This window comes from Telopea speciosissima, chromosome 11 (genome assembly GCF_018873765.1).
Source record: "Telopea speciosissima isolate NSW1024214 ecotype Mountain lineage chromosome 11, Tspe_v1, whole genome shotgun sequence".
In the NCBI taxonomy this organism is placed as follows: Eukaryota; Viridiplantae; Streptophyta; class Magnoliopsida; order Proteales; family Proteaceae; genus Telopea; species Telopea speciosissima.
Genome location: NC_057926.1, coordinates 15,031,002 through 15,047,074, shown reverse-complemented (window position 1 = coordinate 15,047,074; position 16,073 = coordinate 15,031,002). Strand labels below are relative to the sequence as shown.

Genomic DNA, 16,073 nt, shown 5'->3' with positions numbered 1-16,073 from the left:
ATTCGAGTTCAACCGGGTTATGGGTCCTTATTCCTTGGACCGTTCCCTGGTTCAGCCTTTTTGCATGTGTTCTCATGTCATTGGTGATCATATTCTGCATATATCACCATGTTAGCACAAAATCATAAAAACCGGCCTTGTGGCTAGCATGTTAGCAAAGTGGCATGCTACTGTGGCTGCCTCTACCACAGTCTCTCGCCTCTTCAGGCGTGAAGCTGTGATTCAGGTTCGACTAGGTTATGGGTCCTTATTCCTTGGACTGTTCCCTGGTTCAGCCTTTTTGCACGTGTTCTCATGGCATTGGTGATCATATTCTGCATATATCACCATGTTAGCACAAAATCATAAAAACTGGCATTGTGGCTAGCATGTGAGCAGATTGGCATGCTACTGTGGCTGCCCCTACCATGTGGCATATGCCATGTAACAATTTTTTTTTTATCTATAATGCCACAATCACTTACACTTACACTCATGCCATTTGCCATCTATGTCATTTGTTCACCATTTTAAAAAATAATCGCTCCACAAGAATAGGAAATTTTCACGTACCTCCCCTGAGGTATCATCTAATTATAAAAACACCCCTCAGTTTTGGGAAACTTCGTGTGCCCCTGAGGTTCTTAAAAATTAACACATGCCCGCATTCCGTTAGTATAGGACTAACAGTGTTAAAATCAGGGGGTAAAGTGACAAAAATGCCCTTGCAAAAAAAAAAACCTGCAACTCATCTTCCCTGAATTGGAGGCATGTGAAATTTCCTAAAACTGAGAGGTGTTTTTATAATTTGGTGATACCTCAGGGGAGGTACGTGAAAATTTCCCCCACAAGAATAGAACACGACATGCATATGCTTGACCTTACCAAACACTTTCTGCCACCATGGGCTACAGCCAACAATGATAATACAACACACCACAACTCAAATATCTATATACTTAGTTAGCCAACATCCATGCCTTAATCCATCATATACCAACTCTTTTCATTTTTTCGATTAAGAAAGGATAACAATAAATTAATTAAGTTGAAGGGGTTGTCCATGCTCCAACCTAAATAATCTCATATTTATGACTTTTTAGCTTGTTTTATTAAGAAAGAACACTAATGGAATTTCATAAGATGAAGGGGTTGCTCATGCTTTACCCTAGATCATCTCATGAATTATGCCTCTGTAGTTCATTTTCTAGGAGAGAAATGGGATTTAGAAGGAACAATCAGGGACTTAAATAAGATGATGGGGTTTCACACTCTCTACCTCAGATATCTCATGAATCATGCCTCTGTAGTCATAAAAATTGACTATCTATTCAAGAGCCAGAACCATTGGAACTGTGACTTCAAGTACTTGTTCACACAAAAAGCAAGATTAATTAGAAGCAACTTGCAACATATCAAAAAAAAAAAAAATTAGAATAAATAATTTTGCATGTGCCATGGTTGGCTAAAGGGCATGAGGCTTCCGCCACTACGGGTTCTGGGGTGGGTCATAATGTACGCAACCATACCCCCACTTCACAAAGAAGCATGCGGTTTTTCGATTCGAACCCGTGACCATAAGTGACAATGGAGCAATCTTACCTTGGCTCCAAGATCTGCCCTCGGGCCATATTTCAAATTTATCCTGCACATGGGCATGTCAAACCTATTTCTCAATTTCTAATCCATTTTGTCTACTTAGTATTAAACGATTTCTTTTTCTGGCACATAAATATTTCTCAGAAGAAGAAGAGGAAGCAACCACAAGCAGTAGAGGAGAAGAAGAGTTTCTTCTCTTTGGATCCTGCTTTGAACGACAAATTTCTGCAGCATTAATCTACATACATAAACTGTAAGCTCTCTCTTGCACTTAAAGTTCTTATATGATCTAATATCCTGAAAGTATTGTTGTGGATCCAATTAATGGATTAGACTCCATAGATGTACGCATGGAATCATATATATCTGAGCTTAGCTAAAACCAAGAGCGAATTGAAGGGAAAGCCTAAAGAAACATAGATCTAGTGTTCATCATATTTATATGTAGGAGTGCAGAGCAATGAACTGATAGAATAATAATGTAGTTACATATTGAGTTTTCTATAGAATGTATTCATTATCTTTTCACCTCTTTTCATAAATAAAGAAATTCACTTACATGAATCTTTTGCAACAGCCTTCCAATGGATAATAATAGAGTAAAAGATAGAATTGAAGATGAAAATGAACAGCAGGAGCAATCACAAGAAAGGGACAAGGGACTTAAAGGGAAGTTCTCAACGCGAAAGCTTGTGCCTTTCGATTCTTTTGATATGGAAAATGGGACGGAGACAGCAGGGTATTCTAACCATAGATCATCTAAGGTTTGTTTTGTTTTGCTTCAGGATTGTTACTTAATGAAATTCTCCTGTTATCAATCAAGCTTCCCTCTTAACACATATGCTGTTGGAGTTCCATTACATCTTGAAGTGCTTGGCTAAATTGCAGGTTGTGGATTGGGGAACCCTCTTGAAACTTGCATTCCAAAGTGTTGGAATTGTGTATGGTGATATTGGCACCTCACCACTATATGTGTTTCCTGGTATTTTTCCCAATGGAATTGCTCAAAGTGATGATATCTTGGGTGTATTATCACTGATCATTTACTCCCTTGCCTTGATCACTTTGATTAAGTATGTCTTCATTGTTTTATCAGCCAATGACAATGGGGAAGGTAAGCCTTATACTATCTTTGTCAAAATTACTGATTGAATTGAGTGTCCAAAACTTCTTTTGTTGTTAAACATCTTCCATTTGCAGGAGGCACATTTGCTTTGTATTCTCTTATATGTCGCTACGCCAAGGTCAGCTTGACACCAAACCAACAAGCTGAAGATAAAGATGTATCAAATTACCAGCTTGAATTACCAAACCGCCGATTGCGTCGGGCTTCAGCTGTTAAGTACTTCCTTGAAAGTAGCAGAACTGCAAAGTACTTTCTCTTGTTTATGACTATGCTTGGAACATCCATGGTTCTAGGGGATGGTATACTTACTCCAAGCATTTCAGGTAAAGAAGCCATCCACCATTAATATAGAAAGTGTGAACAGAGTCACAAAATGGTTTACTAAGATGGCATTTTCATGATTTGAAATTTATTGTCTATAAACACCTTTGTGTGATTTTATTCTTCTTAATCACTCCTCTTTTTTTTTTTCAGTACTATCAGCAGTAGCAGGTATAAGGGAAGTAGACAGTTCCCTCACAGACGATACAATCATGTGGATATCTGTGGTGATCTTAATCCTTTTGTTCCAATTTCAGAGGTTTGGAACAGACAAAGTTGGGTTCACCTTTGCACCAATTCTTACAATCTGGTTCCTCTTTATTGCTGTTATTGGTGTCTACAACTTCATAGTATATGATCCAAGTGTAATCAAAGCACTTAATCCAATGTACATTGTGAAATATTTTCAAACAAACAAGGAAAATGCGTGGATCTCACTTGGGGGCGTCGTCCTGTGCTTGACAGGTATGTACATGGCCAAATTTTTACAGAAACCATTCTCTGATTGAACATATTCAGCCTTCTTTAAAAATATTCTTTTGGCATTGTCTTTGGTGAACCAAAAACAGGATCAGAAGCTTTGTTCGCGGATCTTGGCCACTTCAATGTTCGCTCGATCCAAATCAGCACATGTACTATTGTTTTTCCCTCAATTGTCATTGCCTATGTAGGTCAAGCTGCCTATCTTACAGTAAACCCTCTTAATGCGTACGATGCTTTCTACAAATCAGTTCCAAGTAATTCTTCTTGTCCCTTGCTAAGTTTTAAATCATCAATGACTCCAATTTATGAGTTAATCTAACTTACTGTTGTGACTCTGTTTCAGAACCTGTTTACTGGCCAATGTTGGTGGTTGCAGTTTTGGCAGCTATTATTGCTAGCCAGTCTTTGATCTCAGCTTCCTTCTCCATAGTCCAACAGTCTCTCGCACTTGGGTGTTTCCCACGAGTGAAAGTTGTCCATACTTCTTCTAAATATGAAGGCCAAGTATATGTGCCAGAGATTAACAACTTACTCATGATAGCTTGTGTTGCTGTCACACTAGGATTTAAGACCACAGTGCAGATTGGGAATGCTTTTGGTACATATTCAGTGATCCTTCAGATATAGAATATGTGTGAATTTCTTTCAGATTTGTGTTTGTTAATTTAATGTACTTCTCTTTGAATGCAGGGATTGCAGTGGTGTTTGTTATGACACTCACATCTGGATTTCTAATCCTTGTGATGATCATGATCTGGAAGACAAATTTAGCATTGATTATCCTCTATGTTTTAACCATCACCCTTGTAGAGTTAATCTACTTGAGCTCAGTCCTTTTCAAATTTGTTCAAGGGGGGTACCTTCCATTAGCCTTCGCGGCATTGCTAATGTCTGTCATGTTTGTTTGGAACTATGTATACCGCAAGAAGTACATGTTTGATTTAGAAAACAAAGTTTCAGTGGAGAGACTCAAGGAGATAGCCAACAACCCGCAAATTCAACGAGTCCCAGGTGTAGCCCTGTTCTACTCAGAGCTTGTCCAAGGTATTTCTCCAATCTTCACCCATTACAGTGCCAATGTCCCAGCACTGCACACAGTGCTTGTGTTTGTCTCAATCAAGTCATTACCTATCAGCAAGGTCCCAGATGAGGAGCGTTTCTTGTTCCGACAAGTTGACCCTCATGGATTACGGATCTTCCGATGCATAGTGAGATATGGATACAAGGATGTGGAAAAGGAAGGAGAATCCTTTGAAAGTACATTGGTGAATAGGTTGAAGGACTTCATTAAGGAGGAGGTATCGAGAATCGATGCAGATGAGGCTGCAATAGAGGTTCAATTGGTGGATAATGAATGCAAGAAGAGCGGCATCACATATATTGTTGGTGAGAGTGAGGTAGTGGCTTCCCCGACATCTAGTTTGGGGAAGAAACTGATTATAGACTATGCTTATAATGGATTGAGAAGGTGCTTAAGGCAACAAGATCAAGTCTTTGCAATTCCTCGCAAGCGTTTGTTGAAGGTGGGAATGACTTATGAGCTCTAGTGTTCTTAGAGTTAGTACCATATCTATTAATCACCTGGTTGTGACCATCGTTGACCTGTGGCCTTCAGCACAGGTCGCAAGAGTTTTTTTTTTTGTTCTTGGCTCCTGCAATATGCATTCACTCCAATCCTAAAGTTATTCTTCCTTTTGATAGAGAATGGAGGTGGCTATTGAAATCCTTCAATGGTCAGTCATCTTGTGACAAGTACTTTGGGAAAATTGGCTTTTAGTGTTGTGATCCACCATATCTGGTGAGAAAAAAAATATTTGAAGAAGACGGTCTTCCTCGTCACATACAATTGAACATATTTGGCAAAACATTAATTTTGTGATCAGAAATAAACTTCTTCCTAGTTGTTCAATTTGCCTTGACACTATTAAAAATAGACATCTTAGAGTGTTGGCAGTGTTGGTCCAATCCTAGAGTTATTCTTTCTTTTGATAGAGAATGGAGGTGGTTATTGAAATCCTTCAATGGTCAGTCATCTTATGGCACTCTGGGAAAGTTGGCTTTTAGTGCTGTGATTCACCATATCTGGTGAGAAAAAAATAGAAGAAGATGGTCTTCCTTGTCTCATACAATTGAACAAATTTGGGAAAACATTGATTTTGAGATCAGAAATAAACTTCTTCCTAGTTGTTCTAGTATGCCTTGTCACAATTAGAAATAGGCATCTTTCCTATTCTTGGGATCTTCATCTTAATTCTTTAATTTTGTTTTTTTTTTTTTTCCTTTGGTTTTGTTTCTCCCCTCCATGGAAGTTTTTTGTATCCCCTATTATGAGTTACCCCCCCCCCCACCCTCGAGGTTTTGATGTATACTCCCCTTTGTAAGTTGGTTCTCCCTTGGTTTTGATGTATCCTTCGCTTTATGAGTTGTCCCCCCCACCCTGGAATTTTGATGTATCATCAATTTGATGGTTGTTTTTGCCGTTGGGCTGCTCCCTTAGAGGTTGCTCCCCTAGATTAGCCTATGTGGCTTTAGTTCAATATATTTTAATATAATTTTTCATTCACCCCCCCAAAAAAAATGCATTCACCCCACTAAATGAGAGGTAAAATGGTTAAGTTTACCAAAATCACAAAACACGTACTAACTGATGGAATTACGCCTTCTACCAGTTATGTTTGGGGGGGGGGATCAAATACTTACAACCAGGTTGTAATGAAACTTTTATCACAAGCAGATTTTCCCGTCAACAAGGCAAATGTAAGCCTCCTTCGTTGTAACAAGCAACCTTTCTAAAAAAATAAAATTTTTGTTTGTAAGTGAAGTATATTTCGACAACTTCTTTGCTCAAGTATTTGTTTCACGAATAATAAATTAAGTCAAACTGGTTTTGTATTGGTTATACAAGTAAATAATTTAGGATCAAAGGTTTTTTTTTTTTTGGCTAAAAGATTATTTGTATTGAAAAGAAGGGAAAAAAAAAAATACAAAAATCCTTTATTTCCTGTTGGTGGGTGAAGCTTATGCTATTCAATCTGGTTTATTGCAAGCGGCGAAGAGCGGTTTTTCTAGGATTTTGGTGGAATCAAATTGTGCTATTTTGATCAACGAAATCAACTCCTCTTGCCCGGATGTTGCGATTGCGACTATCGTTCATGATATTTTACACATTCAAAAATCCTTTATTTCCTATTGTTTCTCCTTTGTTCCTAGGTCTGCTAATTCTGTAGCAGATTCCTTGACTAGGAAGGCCCTTTCCAACGAGTCACCGATTGTTTGGCCTATCTCCTCTCTGTGGCTTCTGCAGTTATGTAACGCAGATGTCATTGCTTGTATTGACTCTTCTTTTCAATGAAATTCCCTTCTACCAAAAAAAAAAAAAAGAATACAAAATTGACTAGCAAGAAGTCAGACACACTACAAAAATTGTGAGACTGATTCCCCACCTTTGGCATTGCCATCTTAAGGAAACTTAAAATGCAAACAAAACAAGATCAAAGAGATAACACCTGAAACCTCGGTCTACACTGAGCATCAATTACAAGATCATCTTGAACTTTTGGGGGGGGGGGGGGGAGAAGGTTACCATCAATGATGAATCTTGAAGCCTTGCTACTGATTTTGCTAAGAAGTCTGCTACAAGGTTAGCTTCTTTATAGCAGTGTGTTATCTTCCAATCATTTTTGCAAAGAAAAGATTGTAGACCACACCAACTCTGCCAAACGAACCAGGGGACTTTTCTATGGATACCAATATCGAAACCGCCACAAAATCACATTCAACCCACATTTTAGATAGCCTAGATCTCTGACATGCTCCAAGCCCAAGATTAATGCCCTAAAGCTTCAAAATTTGATATTACACCCATGAATTTCCTTAAGGAGAATATCACCTTTGCTTGGGTATCTCGAAACATACAACCACCACCGGATCTGTCTAAATTCCCCAAGGAACATCCGTCAACATTGAGCTTCAACCAGCTTGTAGGCACCATTGTTTATAATCATTAAAGAGATGATATAGCATTAATAAATACAATAGATAATTAGGTCATCATTATACGTACTTAGGAGCATAGTTGATTAATTCTACGAATGATTCATGAATTATTTGGCTGAACTGAATAATAAGAATTATGGGAAAAAGTTCTCTGTTCGGGAGTGTGGCCTACGCCAGCTCTCCCATGAGTCTATCTCTCTCCTCCCCATGTGAAAAGACACCTCTGCCCCCTTGATTTAAGGAGAGAGATAGACACATGGGAGTGCTGGCATAGGCCACACTCCCGTACAGAAAACTGCTTCCCAAGAATTATTTAGCCTGGATACGACTTTTTCCCAAAGATTCGCAAAAAAAATCGTGACTTTTTAAACTCCAACGAATTATTGGCTGAATCCAAATTATAGAAATAATTTAGATCTATTTAATAAACTTTAAAAAAATAATAAACATATAAAATTAAAAATAAAAATATATTATTTAAATAATGGGCCAGAATTTCCCACTTGGAAACAACCCATTGGGAAAAATTAACTAAGGGAAATCTCCCACTTTGAGAGATGTTGGTTGGATACTCGACACCCCATCCAAATTCAATTCTAAGTTCACTACAAGAAATATGATTTTTCGCGACGGTAATAAACTGTCTCCAAAAATCATTTTCCGTCCCCAAAAATAATGCCGACGGTAAAATCTAATCGTCGCCAGTCCATTGGCTAAAGCGACATCACGGAAAATTGCGACGGTAAAACTGGTGCCGTCTAGCAAAATCATCTTTGGGGACGTTTATTACTTCCGTCGCTAAAAATTGTATTTATGGCGACGGTTTATTTTTCCGTTGCTAAAAATACCATTTCTGGCGAGGTTTATGGGTTCCGTCAGTATAAATATATTTTTGGCGACGGTATTCATTTAATCGTCGGGGAAAATATATATTTGGCGACGGTAAGAGAGTTACCGTCGCCAAAAAGCCTTTTTTTTTTAAAAAAAATTGCATTAATATGCATTACATTCCATTATAATATTCACCTGTAGTTTACATCCATATATAATATTCACTCCATAAAAACAAAAGCTATTAAACATTGCATTAATAATGCATTACATTCTATTAGCACACAAAATTAACTAAAACGGATGCCTTTAAAATTCACTTTCAATCAACTCTCCACCAAAGTTGTTAACCAAAACATCAAAAAAAAAAAAATTACACAGAAAAAAAGTTCTAGCACTCCTTGCAAGAAAAATAATTCATCATCGTTGCTCTCGACATTGTAGATCAGGAACATCATAATCTAGTACGTCCTCCTTCCAATTTTCATCCTTTCGAATTTCTAGCTTCTAACTTCATTGCACCTGAAGGAAACATAAATGACCAAATTACATATAAGTTAAAATCCTTTGAAGGACAAAAAAAGAATCATCATCCTAACACTAAGAAGGAAAAGAAGGAATAGCAAATAAAAACTATAATAATATGCAACTTCAACCATCAAAGGAGAAAAGGGTTTTGATACATTTATCTTCACACCCAAGCAAGTGCTTCAAATAGAGGCTATCCTCAAGAGACATTTAAGGAGAGGAGGGGGGAGGGGGGGGGGAGGGAAAGAAGACCATCGAATATTAGAAGGGGAACAAACATCTAAACCTTAGTTTAATCTAAGGGTTAGATGCCTCTAGGAGAGGTCTCCTATTTGCAGCAAGAATTCACCCAAAATAGGGGTACCGCCAGGTGTATGAACAGCAATCAAACTGAAACAAATTTAACCCATTTTCTTCCCAATGATCACAATTATAAAACTTTAATAATGACAGAAAACAAGAGCAAAAACTAGATTAACAAGAGCTATACTTATAACTGTAGGTAAGAAGAAGAAGAGGGGATATGATAAAACTGATCTTGATCAGAATCCCTCCAGTTGACTTTAGAGTTTCACTGATGGGCTGTTGTTTCTCACAATAACAAAACCTGTCTCTCACAGTTCATATTTCATATAGCCAAAACCAAGAAAATATTTATCTCCAAAATGCATAAAAAGAGCAAGAAAACCAAACTACCATAATAGGAAGTCCGAAAACAAGTCTTCATAAAAGGGAGAAGAATGGCTTAAAAGCATGTTAAGTTCTTCAAATGAGAGATATACCAAGCAATATGCCTTCCTGGTGAATGTGACCACATTTTGTAGCACTTGTCCTTTTTTTTGGGCCCTTCATGACTATGTAATGTCCAAGCAATTTAAACTAGGTGGTCATACCATCAGACCAGTGACCCACAAGTCCAATGCAGTCCCCTATTTTCAATACGTTTGTTTTAAGAACGACCTCCATTTAAAGTCATCAAATGAACACAAGAAGGATCATTTCAGAAATAAGTGCATTTTTAGAGAACAAAAATATGGACAGCATAAATTAGAGGAAACTTAAATTACCTCTGACTCCAAAACCTTTAACATAGACGTTAGTGAACAGTACGGAATAAGGATCAAGCATTGAACTTTCCTTGTAAAATGAAATTAGAGTAAGGAACAATGAGAACTCAAAATTCAGCCACTATGAGAGCTGTTTGAGTTTAAAATAATAACCGCAAGCGTACGGGTCAATCGTAGCTACGGGTCGAACACGAGGAGGTCAACCTTGAATAAATTTCCATTTTTAATTAACGCGAAGTGTACAACTTACCAAATATGGAAACAACCTATATATAGAAACTACCAATTATGAAAACTAGCAAATATAGAAGCAACTAAATTACCAAAGATAACAAATTAAAAATAGAAACTAGGGCAACCACTAAGGTAATGGATGAATTAAAAATAAGAAAGTCACTTGAGAATGAGTTCCACCATGAGAATTAGGGCAGATCAATGACTAGCATATTAGGGCAAAGCATGTATACGGCATAAGTCTATAAGATATGCGGCACGGCTCATATACGGCTAACATATCCTATGAAAATAGTGCTCACACAACATACAATGTAAACAAAAAAAAAATACATGAACATAATGATGTCACAATGGATACGGCTAACGAACATGTATATAGTTCCCCTTGGAATGACATACAAGCTGTGGACGGTCATCCATCGTAAGTCCAATATTGATCATGTCCATTAATCACATAGACAATACTAGCCATCAATTCTTCCTTCTCTCATGGTTTCACCCACTCCCAAAAGGAGAGGTTTAGCTAGCCATGAAAGCAATGAAGAGGGAAGGAAGGATTGATGGAGAAAAAGACATAGAAATTATTAAAACTAAAATTTATAAGAAGAAGAACTTAGCTGATTCGAATAACTCCAATGAAGATGATTCCGTCACTTGAATCCCATCACTTGAAGTCGCATTCAATATTGAAGAACAAATTACCAAAGTGTATAATGAAGATTACACATATGATCAAAGGGATGGGGAAATAAAATTTATCCTAACAATGATTCTAAAAAATAATAAAATTACATATGATAACCTAATTACATAAGATCCAAAACTAAAAATAAAAAGAAGAGGATGAGAGATCGGGTATAACGAAGAGGAACAGCACTACTGCTGCTATTATCATTCTAGAATAGAAAATTAAAACTGAAAAAGAAAAAAAACGAAGGACTGAAGGGAGAGAGCGGCTGGAGTGCGGTCAAGATGGGTTTTATATGGGGGAGAGAGAGCTCGTGAAAGGGAGATGGGAAGGAGATAGCAGAGAAGAGGGAATTTAAGAGGAAGTGGGAAAGAGAAGATATAGAAATCGAATTTACCAAAATAAAAGAAATACAATCCGAGAGAGAATCCGAGAGAGTTAGGAGAGAGATTAGAGAGAAAAGATATTTTTCTCATTTTTTTTTATTATATTTTTTTATCCTAAATTCCAACTTCACTAAGAATCGTTTTTGGGCTATATCTTTTTATCCTAGGTCCAGATGGAACTAACCCGAGAATTAAAGTTACACCATTTTAAATTCCAGACAATATGAGCCCAATATCCGATATCTTTTGAAAGATTCTTGATTCTCCAAAATTACCGTTATGCCCCTATACTTGATTTTTCTCTCTTCTTCTTCTTCTAAACTCGAATCGATTCTAATCAAGTGACTTCCGATGTTGCGCATTGGAAAGCTAACCCGACTGAAGTCTTCAACCTTGTAATCTGGCGTTTGGCGGTCCAATTAGACATGTATTCTCCACTTTGACCAAAATGCCCCTAAACCTGAAAAATGACAAAAAGTACCCGAATAGCACTGTTCAATGTGGTAAAATGAATGCTTTATATCCTAAGATTTCACACATAAATATGCTCATCAGATTCCCCCACACTTGAATGTTACTTGTCCTCAAGTAAACAAAACAAAAACTAATCTAGAATGCAAAAATCCTAACTCACTTTCGTAGGAATCACGGTTGCACTTAGCATGTGCAACAAGCCTTTAAACGCCTAGGTTACCCCTAGTGGATGAGTTGTGTCTCGTGAGTGTTTGCAGTGAATATACACCCAAAATTCAATTTGTAAATCCATACTATAGCCAAGATAAGGAATGCAACCCCAAGATAATTTACTTTGAGATTTTCTAGATATTCCCCCACACTTGAACTTTATTATCCCACTCTGAGTTGGAGAATTATCATACACCTAACTTAGGAAGGTTTGGGGTCGGGTGAGTCACCCTGTTTTTCCTTGAGATTAGATCGAGTAGGTCATCAAGGCTACAAAAGATTTCAGCTCGGAACCTTGGTAGAACCTTTAAACATATGCACACTTTCAATTTCACTTCGATTTCACTTTGCCATACATTTTCAAGTATTGAACTCAAGTTTCCCTCCACTACAATTGGCTTGAATGACATGCAGGGCTTGCACCAGACACCCAAGTTACTAAGTAGTGTTGGAGTAGATTCTCAGTGCATATATCATTTGATTGCCACATTGTGGCTTTAGACATTGATGCAGTATGAGTTCAAACTTTTTTTTTTTCCAACACACATTACTCCAATCCGTGTAATGTCTTGACTTCTTAAGCTTTCTAGGTGGCTCTTGTAGTGAGCTTTAGGCCAATTACTCTCAAACCAGACGGCTTTAAGGAATTAGGTGTAAAACACCCCTTGGGCTTACTTACTCAAACCAAATAGGCTACAAGCCAAGACTGGATCAAAGAGTAAATAATTATTTTTTTCTTGGCAATCAGCTATATCATGCAAGTATATCATGGTTCAACCTTAGCACCTAGCCAAAACTCGTGTAAACAGGATGACTAACAAAATCGGCTCTCTCAGTAGACAACGTACTTTCAAAGAATTTAAAATCCCTTTGATCGGTATATTTCAATTCCCTCCTCAGTGCGGAATTTTTTATTACTTCAAAGTGTAGGGTATTTTGGATGCTCTCAAAGTCTTTCAGAAAAGTAAACTAAAGAGGCTACACACTTGCACTCAAACCAAAGTAAAGACTACAATTCAATGAAATCCCCCCCATACTTAAATGATGCAGTGTCCTCAATGCACGAAAAAAAAAATAAAAATAAGGACAAAGAAGAGGAGGAGTACCGGATATGATCATGGTGGCTCAAAATAAGGAGGTGCATGGAAATCCATGACCTCGTAAGAATGTGGTGAAGAAAGTGGTATGAGAGAGGAATTAAAAGATGTGCTAGAGATTGTAGAGTGTGTACCCTTACCTGGATCAAATATTACAGAGCCTCCATTGTGTTGTTGGGACAACATCTCTTGTTCCTTTTCAGGCGGTTCCACTGGTGGTGACTTGGGAAGAGAAGTAGACAGATTACCATCTGGCTCAACAGGTGGTGGCTTGGTCCACAATTTAGAAGGCTCTCCCCCATACTTGGATTGAGGCAAATCCTTTAGACATTGATTAATACCTGTGTTAAGAGAAGTTGTAACCAAATCAGGTGGTTCAAAAATTAGATGCACGTCTTCATCTAAGCATGGTTGCTTTCCCAATCGAAAGACATTAAAATCATGAGATGCATTCCCAAAAGACAGCCTCATCAGACCATTCCTACAAATGATCAGAGCATTGCTAGTAGCTAAGAAAGGTCTACCAGGGATAATTGGGATTTGACCTTTGATATTGGTCACAGGTTGGGTATCTAGGACTATGAAATCCACGGGAAAAAGAAATTCCCCAACCTTTAATAACACATCCTCAATTACTCCCTTGGGAGTCTTGACGGATCTATCTGCCAATTGTAATGTGACAGATGTAGGCTTAAGGTCTCCTAACCCTAATTGTTGGTACACTGAATATGGCAATAAATTGACACTAGCTCCTAGATCAAGAAGGGCATGGTCAATTCTAGTGTTACCAATCATACATGAGATAGTTGGGCAACCAGGATCCTTATACTTAGCCACAATCTGTTGTGACAGAACTGAGCTCACATTGGCAGTCAGGAAGGCTTTCTTAGGTACATTGATTTTCCTTTTCTGAGTACACAAGTCCTTGAGGACCTTTGCATAGGTAGAAACCTGGGAAATAGCATCTAAAAGAGGGATGTTAACTTGCACATTTTTTAAGACATTTAAAATTTTTTCAGTTATTGCATCATTCTTGTTGCTTTTAAGCCTATTGGGAAATGGAGCCTTAGAGACATAAGTCTTCTCAGGTGGCTCTTCATGTTTCTCTTCACTAACTACTATAGGTTCATCAGACGAACTTTGGACAAGGGGCTGGTCATTCACAACTATGGGAGGGTCATGTGGGGCACTTACAATGGGTGATGGATGGAAAACATTCACAGCATCAATAGGAGGCTCAGAAGTTAAAGGAGTTGGTTGAATTGGAGCCTCTTATTGGTTCTCACGTCCACTCCTCAGAGCATATATGGCATTACATTGACTAGAGGGTTCTGAGTGGTGTGGACTCTGATGGATAGAGTTCAACTGAGTGTGAGGTGGATAGGGCATAGAGGTCCCATGGTTCGGATCTGGTTGACTCGCCACCTTACCCTTTTCCCTTTCATGGAGAGTATTGGCCAGTTGAGAGATTTGCCTCTCCATGTTATGTTGGCTGGTCAGGAATGTGCTCATGAGGAGCTCCATACTCTTCTCAAGGGAATTTAACCTGATAAACTCATCACTATTTTTCAAAAATTCAGGTGGTTGCTGATTCATCATTGGGGTTAGATTATTGGGAGGGGAGACAAATCTAGGGTTAGTCTGCTGGGGAGCAAACTGACCTTGGATTGGAGGCTGGAATGTAGATGAACCAATTTGATTGGGATCTTGGTTCCATGAGAAGTTAGGGTGATTTATCCACCCAGGATTATAGGTTCCACTATAAGTATTGTTCATTACATGCACACTCTCATAGCTTCCATGCCCACTACACCTATTATGGCACTCATCCATCACATGTGATGAAGATTGGTATCCACTACACAAAGGGGTGGTCTGACAAACCTAATTTATCGGGGAAGGTCCCTTGGTCACTATGGCTTCCAGTCTTCTAATAAGACTGTCCAACTGAGCCTCTTTGGCTACAGTTCCCTCTACCAAAAATCCCTCACCGGAGTTTTCATTTTCTTGAGTGGATTCCCACTCTCTGGTCTTGTCCGCTAAGTCAACCAAAAACTCCCAAGCTTGATTTTCATTGGTGAATGATGTGAATCCAGTTGGGCACATGGATTCCACCAACTGCTTGGTTTGATAATCTATACCCTCATAGATGATTTGGCACAGATGCCAAGTATCTAGGCCATGGTGAGGACATTCTTGAAGAAGGTTGTTGAATCTCTCCATAAATTTAGAGAAAGATTCGTTTGGCCTGTGTCTGAACTGCAGAATATCATTCCTAATCCTATTGGTCTTATGCAAGGGAAAGAACTTCTTTAGGAAGACAACTATAAATTGATCCCATGTAGTTATTGAGTCTCTAGCCAAACCATAGAGCCACTTTTTAGCTTGATCCTTAAATGCAAAGGGGATGAATCTCAACTTAACCGCATCATCAGTCAATTGTTGCATCTTAATGAGCACACATACCTCCTCAAACTCCCTAAGAAACAAATATGCATCTTCGTTAGCTACCCCATGAAAGTGGGGCAACATACTAATGAAATTAGATTTAAGCTCATAATTGTTTCCTTGGGCGACGGGTAAGCAAATGCATGAGGGTTGTGCAGCCCGTGCGGGACAAAAGCGATCCCTAAGGGTCATAGGTTGCCTCTCTCCTTTCTCACCCATAGTTGGAATCTCAACTCGTTCTATCCGGTTCTTAAAATTCCTCTCCCAAACAAGCATACAAAAGCCACAATTCGAAATTTAAAGCACAAAGCTCTTTGTTTTTTTTTCTTTTGGATTTTTTTTTTTAAAATTTTTTTTTTTTTTTTTGAAAACACTACGAATCAATTAAAATTGGAAACTAAACAAGCGTCACCTCCCCGGCAACGGCGCCAAAAACTTGTTTGAGTTTAAAATAATAACCGCAAGCGTACGGGTCAATCGTAGCTACGGGTCGAACACGAGGAGGTCAACCTTGAATAAATTTCCACTTTTAATTAACGCGAAGTGTACAACTTACCAAATATGAAAACAACCTATATATAGAAACTATCAATTATGGAAACT

The 16,073-nt window shown here is 38.2% G+C and overlaps 1 protein-coding gene across 1 annotated transcript in view; it reads left to right on the top strand.

Moving 5' to 3' along the window:
- The window catches only part of LOC122644812 (potassium transporter 19-like), a 31,715-nt gene extending 26,649 nt beyond the window's left edge, over positions 1-5,066 (top strand). The window contains exons 3-9 of the mRNA XM_043838195.1: positions 2,156-2,342; positions 2,467-2,692; positions 2,779-3,027; positions 3,179-3,490; positions 3,595-3,762; positions 3,852-4,106; positions 4,199-5,066. Coding sequence (XP_043694130.1) covers positions 2,156-2,342; positions 2,467-2,692; positions 2,779-3,027; positions 3,179-3,490; positions 3,595-3,762; positions 3,852-4,106; positions 4,199-5,055 — 2,254 coding nt within the window. The 3' untranslated portion in view covers positions 5,056-5,066. The remainder of the gene's footprint in view (positions 1-2,155; positions 2,343-2,466; positions 2,693-2,778; positions 3,028-3,178; positions 3,491-3,594; positions 3,763-3,851; positions 4,107-4,198) is intronic.
- The last annotated feature ends 11,007 nt before the right edge of the window (positions 5,067-16,073 follow it).